The 13,692-nt window shown below is 38.8% G+C and overlaps 1 protein-coding gene across 3 annotated transcripts in view; it reads left to right on the plus strand.

Annotated features, from left to right (window-relative positions):
• Window positions 1-13,319, plus strand: part of LOC145657465 (uncharacterized) — a 32,279-nt gene extending 18,960 nt beyond the window's left edge. For all 3 annotated transcript variants that reach the window (XM_081712264.1, XM_081712266.1, XM_081712265.1), the window contains 4 exons: window positions 130-1,256; window positions 4,587-4,668; window positions 11,045-11,141; window positions 11,269-13,319. In XM_081712264.1, the coding sequence (XP_081568390.1) occupies window positions 130-421 (292 nt within the window). In that variant the 3' untranslated portion in view covers window positions 422-1,256; window positions 4,587-4,668; window positions 11,045-11,141; window positions 11,269-13,319. The remainder of the gene's footprint in view (window positions 1-129; window positions 1,257-4,586; window positions 4,669-11,044; window positions 11,142-11,268) is intronic.
• Window positions 13,320-13,692: the final 373 nt, after the last annotated feature.

A 13,692-nucleotide genomic window follows, 5' to 3' on the forward strand; every position in this document is an offset into this window, starting at 1 on the left:
GACTTTCTCTCTCTCTCTCTCTCTCTCTCTCTCTGTCTCTTTCTGGCTTCTCGTCTCTTGTTCATGCTTTGCAGCGATTATGTGGTGTACTTTTTCGGGAGAAATTTTCGACTTTTTCTGCTCTTGTAGGGGTCCAGGTTGCGGCGCGAAGTTTGGGTCAGTCGGTAGGTTATCGTCTAGGCGCTTGGCGTACATCGGTCAGCGAGCAGCACGTTTCGACCCAGGGCTGATCTCCACGGGGCCCACGCCACTTTCAGGTCAGCCCACCGATCCTGGAGACACTCGCCTCGAGGTGCTTTTGTTCCTCCGTGCCGAGTATAAACAGCCAGAGCATGCCAGACAGGGCCAGGTACACGTTTTGGAAATCCTGCCCCACTGCCATCCTCCTCCTCTCCTCTCCCTCTCTTCGTCTGTGTTCTGACAGGGTTAGTCGTGTGTTGCTGGAGCTCTGCCTGGGACAGGTGCCAATTTCTCACAAAAGGCTGAAGGAAAAAGAAGACGACAAAATTTGGGCAGCGAGACCGAAATCGACGTGGAGATTCGCCCTCCGAAAATGTTACACAGGCGCGCGATAGGCGGTGAGGAAGAGAGTGAGATTCCTCTTCTTTGCATGCTAGCTCCAGGAACTGAGGCAAAAGTCTTGTCATCTGGAACACATGCTTGGAATACTGCGCTTCCCAAAACTGGCACTGCTGATGGTCCAGAAGCCAGAGAAGGGAAGAGAGAATGGCACAACTGAAAGACACTGAGAGGGGAGGGGAAGAGGAAAGAAGGAAAACGGAAGGAGGAGGAGGGGGGACCTTTTCCAGTCTGGTAAATGTTCCTCGGGCCCTGCCAAAGCGAAAGCAGTTGCTGCTTGCTGCTGATTTGCATGCAGCAGACATGCTAATTGTGTGTTTTCTAACATGCTCCATTCATTCGGATGAGGCTTCGCGCCGCAGACGGGCTCCACACACGCCTCCTAGACGCCCTCGTGGCCTCCTATTGTTGCTGAGGCCCAGGCAGCCGGTGAACCGCGCCGCAGAGTGCCAGGCCTGGGCCCAGGCCGAGCACGGAGCAGGGGGGTGGCCTGGAGCTCCAGGCTGCTGTGGAGAACAGTAAGAGCGGGGAGCTGCAGCTTGAGCTCCCCTCTCGGCTCCGGAGCCCCTTTATCCTCCACAGCACAGGGGGGATTGCGGGAAAAGGCTCAGCCCGCAGAGGCCCATGGACACCGGAACCTGAGATCGCAGTTTCGGAGCCTCAAGTGACACATCTGTGTAAGTTCTGTTTGATACTTTCTGTCTGTGGGTGAGTTTACCCGTGTTTGCAAATGTGTGTGTGTGTGTGTGTGTATGTATGTATGCATGTGTCTGTATCTTGTGTGTATGAACAAGAATTTTGCTGTGCAATTGTAGTGACTTTTTGATATTATGAAATTTTTGTTTCAAAGTTTGCTTTTATGTTCCTCCTATTACAAACAAGCATATATTTTTATTCACAGTTTACATATTATATATTTGCACTGCTGCGTTTTCAAGTACAAATTGCACACCAATGCTTTAGGGCCTCTGGAATATTAAAATTGGCCATTTTCTAAGTCAGGTTGCCTTGCTTTGATCTTAATTTTCAAAACAATTTTTAAAACATTACAACCTAAGTTGTACGTAATCAAAGTTATTGGCTTATGAATTGTGAAATTAAGCATTTGTTATTTTTGCAATAATGTTTAGAAATGATTGCATTTCGTACTTTTTAAAAAATGCCAATTTACTACCTGACCTATTGAGTGTTAATTTCGCTTTCTCCCAGGTTCTCCAAAGATAATAAGGGAGAGTTATGATTTTATGTAGTTTTATACAAGCATCTTTTCAAGAAGGAGTAATGGGGAATTCATATATGAACGAATTCATAACAGAACACCGCTATAATTTTTTGAGCATTTATTTTGCAAAATGGCGGTGCAACTCATTTCAAATGGATTCTGCTACTCACAAATATTTTGATTCTTCAGTGTGAATGTGGATTGCCCTGTGAGATATACTGTAGTGTGTTCATATTTCTTGTTCGTGACCACTGTGTTGTCTATGTAAATCTAATTTTTTTTACTAACATTTGAAAGCGAATTTAATTTCTTAAAATATTAAAAATTGTTCCTTGTTTAAATCTTTAAAAAATGATCTGTTATATCTTGTATAGGCTGTATCTATTTTTTTTTTTTTGCCTTCAGATGTTGGAGTAATGGTGTTAAACATTTTACATTTTATGGACAATTTTTTAACATATGGCAAAGCAGATTTGCAATATTTTACTTTTGTGCATAGCTGTGTGTGTGTGTGTGTGTGTGTGTGTGTGTGTGTGTGTGTGTGTGTGTGTGTGTGTGTGTGTGTGTGTGAGTGCGCACACATGTATATGAACATATATGTACTTGTGTTTGCTTCTATAAGTGCCAGTGGATGTTTCTTTACCTGAACTCACTCCTGGTTCTTTATACCCTTTACTCAGTACTGTTGGGTGGCAGTGAATCACCACAGCACTGACAGAGCAAACATTTGATAACATTCCTTCAGCCTCTATGTTTACCTGTTCAAATATTCATGGTGTGTGTGTGTGTGTGTGTGCGTGCGAGAGAGAGAGAGCGCGCGAGAGAGAGAGCGAGAGAGAGAAAGCAGTAGAGACAGATAGAGAAGGAGAGACCAACATCTGAATTACAGTGAAAACACAGCACTGCAAATTTTGCTAATTCAGCAAAAAGTTCACCCACCAGCAAACTTGTATGACTATTTACACAGAACAAAAAGAATTTAAGAAAATATTATGTTAATATAGCATAGTTTCTTTTCTTCACACTAAGCACACAAACACACAATCAAAAATTGCCTTACTGTGCTCTCCTTCACAAATAGCAAAAGCTTTAGTGAAAACTGGATCCACCATTTTGATTTTATTTTCTGGAAGATTTAAGCAAGGCTGACCAGTTCAAACTACTGTGCATTCAGTAAATACTTCAGCATGTTTACATATTTTGCATGCAATAGGTCTTTGATGCCAGTTCATAAATGCATTTGAGGTTAAATCCCCTTTGGTTCTTTACTTTGTTTAAGATAGTAGTTCAGAGCAGTACTGTATGTTCACATTTTTCACATGCACACATACACAAACACACACACAGACGCACGCGCGCGCACACACACACACACAATCTTTACGTACTATTGGAATAAAAGGATTTTGTTCCTGTACAGCAAAAAAATTTTAATACAAAATCTCTAGAACATTTGTAGAATATTTTTATGTGCATTTGTGTGCATCAAAATTTTTATCAATTATTGTTTGGACAAAAGCACAAAATACATTGTAGCCTATGCATGCTATGGTAGATGCCTCATACAAATGAGACGATGAAGGATATTTTTCTCAAACTGGTGGAATATACTTTCTATCTTTTCTTTTTTTTTACTGGTTTTTTTTTTACTTTTCTTTTTTACTGTTTTTTTTTTTATGTTTTTGGCATTCATATTTCAGCTAGGAAATCATGTTCTGTCATAGCAAGAGAAATCTGGTGGTTCATTTTTGCTGAAGTAAATTTTCCAAATTATTGTAGTTATGAAGTCCCATGCTTTGAAAATTGTAGCATGATACGAGATACTACTGAGACACTGATTAATGCCTTATATTTTCCATTTTAGCAAGTGTCTTCTATTTGTTGCATTTTTGCCCTATGTATGTAGTGTAAGGTTACTGCACTCCCTCTTTCACTTTCACACAAATACAAGTATGAGATAAATTGTAAAGCAAAAATATTTAAATAGCCTTCGCATGGGAATCACCGTAATGTCTTGCATTTAGGCTATTCAGACTATATCTTTTCAGACTATATGTGTTCAGAAGACATCCTCTCCAAGATTGGCATTACATTAGTTTTGCTATAGTAATATAATAAAATTGATGTAAACAGATGTCATGTAATTTATTCAATTAGTTAATGCCATAGTATGTTTTGTGCAGGTTTGATTGAATTATTTTGTGTGTGTGAGTGTGTGTTTGTATGTCTGTGTGTGTTCACATGCCCATAGTTTAACACTAATTATTTACATCCAAGATTTATTGATATAAAGCCAAAATTAAATTATATAAACACATATTGATAAGTTTTACTATCATCATCTGCACTCAGTATATATATTCAGTAATCATCAGTAAATATATGTGACTAGGTGGCAGTGCGAAATCTGTGTTTATGAGTTTGATCTCTAAAATTGAACTAAATTAAAGTGCTTTGAATATAATGTAGTAATATGAGCAATTTAATGTATGCTGTTACTTTTGATATAATTTGTGCATGTTTGTTTTTTTTATTAGTAAATACCACATCTTATAAGAACTGAACTGTATAGAAACACATAAATAGATAATTTAAAAAAGTTAATAAACCTGAATGCTTCTACATGTGGTGAAAACCTTTCTTAACTCTGGTGTTCATTTTCCATGTCTTCATAGTCATACCTGTGGTTATTAAGAATTAACATATATAAATAAATATTACGGAAAGTGTTAAATTGCACACGATGTGGACGATGAAAGGTGCTCTTTCCCTATGTTGCTTCTAGGGTGGCTTGAAGCCTGGACCCACAGATACACGGTGACTGCTGGAGTTTGCCAGCCAAAGATGCAACCCCTGCCAGGCCCCAGGTGAGTGGCACAACAATGCCACTACCTCACTGTGACATGCGCAGTTTTTATATAAACATTTCATATTGAGTGTTTTAGGTTCTGGCTGTTTGAAATATAGACATTGACAATAGGAATGTGCTGGAAGAGGACAAGCTTTAGTGAAATATACTTATTACTGAAAAGGGCATCAGACATATTAATTTTTAATGGTATAAGAATTCAGAGGGTTTTTTCTGAGTCACAGGGGATTTATTTGGTAGGTATTAATACTCTCTACCTGACTGAGTAATACTGGTTCACCTGTATATATAATTTCTGTGGCATTACTAAATATTACCAAAGGATCAATCTGCAAGGTCCCCTATTCTAGATGTGGGCAGCATGTTCCAAAAAGCAAGTCAGTCATTTTCATTTGGAAAGTAAAATAGCCAAAGAGCTGTGATGAGGTGGGGTTGGTTATCTTATTTTCTTTGTGGCTCTTGCGACCAGTCAGATTATTGACATACAGTCCCACAGCCCCACACATTGTTTTGATGATATTTAAGATTTTTGAGAATTACTAATGCAAGAGCAAAGAAGAAGCATAAAAGAAAAAAATACGTCTAACATATCTTAACAGACATTTGTTGATGGAGAGTAAGGTAGACTCTTTAGCCTTAGTTACTGTGATCTTCTGTTCCTCTGGAGGCTGAGATGGTGAGCATTGTTCCACACATGCTTTCAGATATATAGTTAACGGCTAGAAAAAATTAACTGGGAGGTCGGAAAAGTCAGAAATGTAAAACAAGTTCAAAGTTGAAAATGTAAAGATTATCTTGATGTAATGATATCCTCAGTAAGTAAATAATGCATTTCTAATTAAAACCTTTTCTTCCATGTACAGTAGGCTTTTCAATTTTGATGACACAGTGCTTCAATTTATTATATATTATATTGTGGGTATATAAGGGTATAACCCCATGCACAATTCAGCTTTTCTGGTATACACAAATTGAGCAAACCTCCAGAAGAACTTAGATGTGCCCCAAGTGTTTATACTGCACTTTATCTTTGCCTTTTAATGTATTTTTTAATCTATAGTTGATTCATTTTACTTCTATTTTTATTCCATATCTTTTTATTCCATTTAATTATCTTTTCATTTCCATTGTATCTTACCCCTTTGAATAGGAAAAGTGGCATATAAGTAAAAGTGCCTTTAAGCATAAATGCATCACAAATATGTTGCTGTGGTATGACTAGAAATGTCGAAATCCATTTTTGAAAGATTTCCCTTGCACAAGCATGAAACAGTTACTGTTACTACTCTTCCATAACAATACTAAATGGGGAGGAGTAATTAGTCATGAAGTGGAGTCCTTCACTACTCTAGAGTAACCAGTGTGGGCACATTATGGCAGATTTAGTCCTGATGATGAATTGCCAGTGCTTTCACCCACACAAGCCATGCCCACTCAGTCCCAAATACTGCATGAAGCAAATTTCTGTGGTACAGTAGTAGTTGATCTATCACATTAAAATCATTGTTTTTCATGAATTGTTATAAGCATGTTTTAGTTGTTTAGTTGTTTCATTTCTCAGATGTAGGTTTGAAACATGTAAGCATACTTCAAGATAAAGTCAGAGAACTGTGATGGATTAAAGAACATGAACAGCATCTTCCAGAAGACAGCTTCCTCCCTCTCCCATTCATTTCTGTGCCTAAAGCATCGACAAAATGGCCGACCTTCTTTCTGCCTGGAGACTCTCTGCACCCATTTTGTACATTTAGCTAGAGTTGCCAGGTGAACACGTCCTGGTCAAGTGTGGAAGAGAGGGAATGAAGAGTGAGAGGAATAGGGCACCAATGCGCTTGGCCACACAGATAAAGTAGTGCAGTAGAGCATTTTCTCTTTCTTATTAAGCATCTTAATTGTTGCCAACTGACTGCATATAAACAAGCAGCTTTGCAGAGTCCTGGACTCTTCCCAGCTCCACGCCTCCAAGCACTGACCTTGGACAGGTGCCATAAACTGTTGTTTTCCACTTGTGCAAAAATAAATAAATAAATAAATAAATTACTAGCAAGAACCGGCAGCACTTCTGAACACTCTACTACCCTTCTACCTCACCCTTACCCCCCAGCCGCTTGGCCGGGAATACAACCTGCTTACAATGCATCGGGGGCTTGTGTTGTGGCTTTGCTAACCCATTGCTGCTGAATGCTACCTCTTCTGGAATTCTGCACATGCCTGGCATTTTGTTACTTAGTTACTTAACCAGATGGTGGAAACATCCCGTAGACAGTTCTACTGTCTGCTCATGGTACTAGAGACATTAACAGTACTTACTAATAATGTGTTTTGCTTCAGCATGACAGGTTCCCTAGAAAAATGGGCAGGCATAGTTAGTTTACTAATACTAATAATGGATGTATCTTTTTTCCTGGTTCAACAAAAAGTTGCTTTTCTTAGATAAATGTGAATTGGAAGCTCTGTCATATTGGAAATATAAGACCACATGTAGCTAAACAGACTTGCTCACATACAGTACATAAATCTAGTTTCTAAATGCATTCATGTTGTTTTAAGCGTAGCATGATGAAGTCAAGATTGTTTTTGTGATCAGCACTAATGATCAGCACTCTTAAAAAGCCTTTTAGTCCAGTCTTCAGTCTCTTCTTTCTTGTGCTCTGTGCTTCGGCTTGGCACATAACACTATCCATATTGTGTTTATGAAAATGAATTATGAACCACATTGCATAACTGTGCCCACTGCACACATATTTCCACACCACCTCCTATATGAGCGTGGTGAGCACACGGGGCCTCCAGAGTGGGGCTGTATTAGAAAGGACAGCACCACGTCCCTCTCCCACGGGCCCTTGCCTGGGTGGAGTTATAAGGAGCAGATGGCATCACTGCGTGGCATGGGATCTCACAACGTGATGCGTCTGCATATGTAAGGGAAAACTGCTCAGGCCAACCTTAAAGGACAAACAGGGTTCAGTGGGTGCACTTTCCGCAAAGCAGTTTTTTTTTACTCAGATTGTTAATGTATTTTGAATGAGGCAGCCATTAGCATCTTTCATTACCTTTCTTATTTGTTCACTGGAAAGAGTCAGAGCTTTTTAGCTATAATAATCCCAGCTAGTGTAATGCTTAAGGTTAGAGATCCCCTGGTTCTTCTTTGGAGCTTTGAACACAGGCAAAGTATGTGAAGAGTGCCCTATTAATAGCCTAGCAACAGATACATTTCTGTCTCCCAATGGCAAAAGGGCACAGTCAGGGCACAGGGGTTCGAGAATGTGTTGGGCATGACCGGTCAGATCAGTATGCCAGTGAGGCTTGTCTGCATCAATGTGTGATTGCTGCTGCTTCAATCCTTCCTGTTTTACTAATCACCCAAAAAATTACATGCAGTAATCAGACTAAAGAACAGAAAAAGGGCTCAAACATGAGAACTAGCCTGACTAGAAGTAGCCAAACCGCTTAAGGTAAAGTAAATTGGAGCCAGAGCTCTTCTTTGATTGGAAAGTGCAGTAGGTGACACTCTGCATTGACCTTTCAAAATGATGAAGTAGAGCCTGGTCCTCAGGTGCTATTGGCAAGTGCTAACAGTCTGAACTGAAAACAGGATGCAGCTGGTTCACTGTGTGAATGGAGAAGACTGAGTCAGAATGGATCAGTGGATGGCCTGATAACTTTGTTTTGGCCTGTCAGTGAGGTGCATGCTTGTAATGTGTCACCAGCCGGGGCCTGCGGAAATCCTCACACTAACTGGCTGAATTTGGCCAGTGCAAGCAGAAAACAGGTTCAGATCTCGCCGTGGAAATTTCAGCTTCGGGAGACAATGGGTGCTAACTTATGATAGATCATTGTGATCATAATCAAACCTGGTCTGGACCTAAGCCCCTATTTGGTATTGTCTTGTTCCTTTTGACAAATTATACGCAGTCATTATTTTGGGTATGTGAAAGGGCAATTACATAGTGAGATAATGTAATGTAGGGGCAAGCACAAACGTATTCTTTCTGCTGTTCAGTGCTCAGACAATAAGATGTGACTGCAGTGAAGAAACACTTGCTCACTGCTTACTGATGGCTGGCTGCTGTGCATTCCTTGGGTCTTTGAAGTCTGCAGTCCAATTCATAGGCTGTGCACTGAAGTCCCTGCCTACCTCCACAGCCCACCTACACCCCACCACTCTGCACCATACCCCACTTCCACCCCACCACAAAACACCACAACCAACCATCACACACTCTACCTCCACCCCCACCACAATACACAATTCACCACCACAAACTCCACCTCCACCCCCACTACACTACACAACCAGCATCACACCCCCACCACATTACACAACCCACCACCACCCTGTTCTTTGCTGACTTTAATTTCTTGGTCAATTCCTTGTTAAATAGATTTGGTCATGCTGTCTGCTCCTGTGGATTGATTGTGGAAAGTTTTATGTACTGAGCACATGGAGTTTGGTTTCATTTTCTTTAATATCCTGAGGTTATAGATTTCCAGACAATTGGTTCTTGCTAATATGAGAGAACTAACTTCCATTGATGTTTTTGTTATCTCTGATTTCATGGACATGCCATAATATCCAGTGTGATTGTTGTTTTTTAAAAACTAATACAAATTATTTTAATTTTAAAAAGCTTTTTTTTTTAAAGTTAAGCACAAATATTAGTCCTGTCAATATGACACTTGTACTTGATAGTAATGGCCCATTGGTCAGCAGGTTGAACCATGAATTTTTTTGAACCATGGTTTTTAATGCACTGTATAACATCCTGCTTCCACTGTCACCTTAAGCAAGGACCTGAGAGCCTCATGGCACTGAGCTATATGTGGATGTCATTTTCTAGAAGGTGGTTTCTATAAAGGTCAATGTCATTATCAGTCTTTAATGTCATTATGAGTTTTGCCTTTAATGTGATTAATATACATGACAACAGGAGAATGGTTTGTGGTTCCCATTTACCCGTTAAAGCAGCGCTTACTTAATTGTTAGTCATAAGCAAGTCACTCTGTTCACTTTGTTTGTATGTAATAAAACTAAATCTTTTATACTGTTTTGTGTTGGTAAGAGCATACATCTATGCAAATGTATTTGTAGTTTTGACCTATGTTTATGTATGTTTGAGTTAATGCTTGTTTGTGTGTATCCAGGCATGTACACTGTGGTATGTTTGAGTGTAGCTTACTGTATATTTTAGCACTGTGAGCTCTGCTAGCTGTACTGCTGATCCTCACACTTAAATCCTGTATCAGCTGCGGAGGTGATGGGGAGGTCACAGTGTCTGTCTCAGATGAGAACCCCCCCACCCCCACTGGCCCTAACCAGCCCTGCACATGTGTAACAGGAGCCTCTGTAATGTAGAAATAGTTGTTTCAGGCTTCTGCCCATTAACCTGCAGCCATGAGAGCCTTGGGCTCCCTATTTAGCCTCTGCTACTTTGACATGGCTATGTAGACCCCCAGGGACCTTCACTAGACTCCCATGACATGGTCAAAAAAGGGGAGGGGTGGTGTCTGAGTTATCTTAGGAGTAGGATGTACCACTGAAGTTAAGAAGTGTCAAAATGAAGGATGTGTAATTTTATACACAATGATGAATCAGTATTATCAGGAGCTTTTGGCCAGTGTATTTGAAACACTTTGCAAATACATTATTATTATTATTGTACATTATTATTATAAAATATTTACCATAATTGAAGCATGCCAAAGTACCTCTACAACAAAGGACAAGCTAGCATCTTGCTTCTCATCTTGTTCTGAGGTACCAACACCAAAATAGTGTTGTAGTACCATTGTAGTATTTTACCAAGGATAAACTGTCCTGCCCCTGGAATTTCAGTGGTGAAGAATAAGGAATCTAGATTACTCCCTTCATCCTTCATGGGTATGCTCAAAACATTGTCCACTCAGTTTCTTAAGAAAATTTTACCTAATTCAGGCATTACATGTGGAACTGATGACTGGATTCAGGAAAAGATCATTATAAAATCAACACACTTCTTGTTTCCTAACATGGTTTTAATCCCTATTACACTGCTAACAGCCTACTATTCCTTTTAGAGGAAAAAAAAATATCAATGAACATGTAGTCAGAAAATGTCTTTTTGGATAACCAGCAGAGTACCTGTCACATGACCAGGCAGATTCACTATTGGCTGGTATATTGCATAGCAACAGAAGAGATTCTGTCATACCCTTTCTAATAAAGAGCATTCCCTTAACTTTACAGCTCCTCTCCTTTACAGCAGTCTCTCCGGACAGTTTGGGCTGGTCTTGGCAGTATGTCAGATAAATAAAAATGGCAGCAAACCTCACTCACAGTGAAAGAAAATATGAACATGGGTCTAGGTCAGCTAATGGCAACATTTTCTTTCCAGTTTGCAGATGGAGACTAGGAAGTGTTGAGACTCAATGGAAAGATGGACTGTTTTCAGCTCCTGTCAGGAGAAAATAAATGGACATTTATCTACAAAGGTACTGTACATATATGTACTGTACATATGTAATATTTAGTTAGGGCAATTTATAAATTTCATTTTATTATGCATTCTGTTTTCTATTCACTTAATTGTTGCTCTTGTGATTTTATGCACTGTGTGAGGCTTTTGCAGCCTGAGATGGACCAGCAAGGCACTCTGCAGAACAGCACACTGTCCTTTGGGGTGAGGTAGTAGGTTGTATAGTTTTAGGGTCATGCCCTTTGTCAGATAACTATACAACTTACTGTCTTTCCTGAAGTGGCTATATTTTCATCGCCATGAACTATGGATATGTGGAAATGTGAAGCCTCTGCAGTGATCACTGATTAGAATACAGGATTGGACTAAACATCTTTCATGCAGTCTGTTTAATGTTTATTATATGAAGTACATGAATTCATGAAAAACATTGATTACAGGCATGGATGTAGTGGAAGGTAAACGCACATCAACTGTTTTTAAATATGAATTAGCATTTACTTCCCTTTTTTAGAGTTTATTCTCCTTTTTATTAGTGTTTACTCTACTTTTTTAGTCTTCACTCACATGGACTTAATAAAATACTGTAAATCAAAGCAGGTCTAACACATCCTGCTTAGCCCCGGTCCACCCTGTCCTGTTACAGATGACACAAGCTGGTATGGAAAGATTCATCGCCTAATGGCAACATGAACCGTTCAAAGAAATTGAACTGGACATAAGCGATGATGAGTTCTCCAACAAGATGGTTCCACAGAGATAGGATCAGACAGACATATATTTATGATTGCAATGTTATTACATCAGCAAAACTGAGTGATATTAATTCTAAAAGGTACACAGTAGAAGGCAACCATAAATTGAAACCCTAGCACAAACTGCGCTAAACAATTAAGTGAACTGTAAGTTAACATCTTAAAGAAGCAGCTGCTTAGTTCATGTGAAGGACTTGTAGAATGGACAGAAATTATGTAACAATTTACAATGTATACAAAAAAAAAGCCATGCGGAGCAGAAGTGGACATATATCAGACACACAGCTGGAAATATATGTAAAGTTTCTTATTAATTTTGCATCCATATTTGTTCATCAAAGTTCATATTACTAATTTATAGATTTTTTTTTTTTTTTTTGAAGCTGCAGTATAAATCACAGTAAATTATAACAATATAGACATAGATTCTTGGTTTATGTGTTTGAGTCACCAAATTTTCAATTACATGTATGGCTGTACACTGAAGTTTAGAGTTTATGCACCTTTTTTAACCATTACATCACTGATTATGGGTCCTTGTTTCTCCTTCCCTGCAACTGCAGACTGCAATGCATTTTACTCTTAATATTGATGCTTGAATTCACTGGGAGACAAACATCTTTTGGTTTGACAGTATTTTTAACAGATATTCTTTAAACTGATGTTGAATGGTTTTAGAAATTGATTGAACAACTGAAGTGAGTGGACAATCTGCACATCTACTATTTCAGTATTGTAGGAAATCAGCCCTGCTTGTGTTAGGTTAAAACAGTACTTTTGGTTTATATGGGGAATCAATGGATTTAGTATTGATCATGTTTAACCTTTCTTTGGTTTTTTTTGCAGATATTGTGTATAGTGATCTTGTATTATTATTCTGTAAACCTATACTGTAAAACATTTTATGATACTTCTCTTACTAAATCTACCTTAATGCATAAGATTGATATTTTCCCTACTGTTCATGATATAGCCCAAGAAGCCATCAAGTAAATGAAGAAAAGCTTCTCCACTTCGTCTTTTGGCCCTGTTGGCTGTTCCTGATGTTCGTACAGGGTGAGGTAGTAGGTTGTGTGGTTTCAGGGTAGTTATTTTGCCCCATCAGGAGATAACTATACAACCTACTGCCTTCCCTGGAGGGCAGCCATACAACACCTGATCTCCAGCAGGGGGCAACACTTACACTATCATCCTTGCCACATTAGGATGCTCAGGTATTTGAGGCACTTTATAGAACATGCTGTAGTTTATATGCTGTATGAGTAATTTCATATAGATTGTATGAATATAAGGTGTTAATTATTTGCTGACTTGAGACCTCTGCCAGCAAAGATCTGCATTGCACTTGCATGTAGACATGTAGACTAGTGTTATATTGCATCTAGAGTCATTAGTAAAAAAAATAAAAAATAAATAAAAAACCTATTTGCATATTTTTATATGTGTCACTCTTATGGCATTATTCTATAGATATTATTTAATAATAATAATAATGTTTAAACACATTTGGTATTTTTGTTGCAACTGACCAAAGATTTTTAGCAATTCAGCTTTCTGTTCTTGAAAAAAAAAAAAAAGATCTTTTCAAACTTCAAACCAACATTAAAACAGCATGGTCAATAAAGAGCCTTTTGTTGACTCTTATTTCACTTTGCCCCATGGTATTGATCATTTAATGTGCCAGCCACCACACCAAGACAAACTGGAGTGAGAGAGAAGGGGAGAGATGTTTTAAATAATACATGGACAAAACCATTAGATCATGTTTGGTCCACATGTTCCCACTCTCAGGAGAATAACAGGAAGAAAGTT

This window comes from Electrophorus electricus, chromosome 4, assembly GCF_041902795.1.
Source record: "Electrophorus electricus isolate QZ-2024a chromosome 4, ASM4190279v1, whole genome shotgun sequence".
Taxonomy (NCBI): domain Eukaryota; kingdom Metazoa; phylum Chordata; class Actinopteri; order Gymnotiformes; family Gymnotidae; genus Electrophorus; species Electrophorus electricus.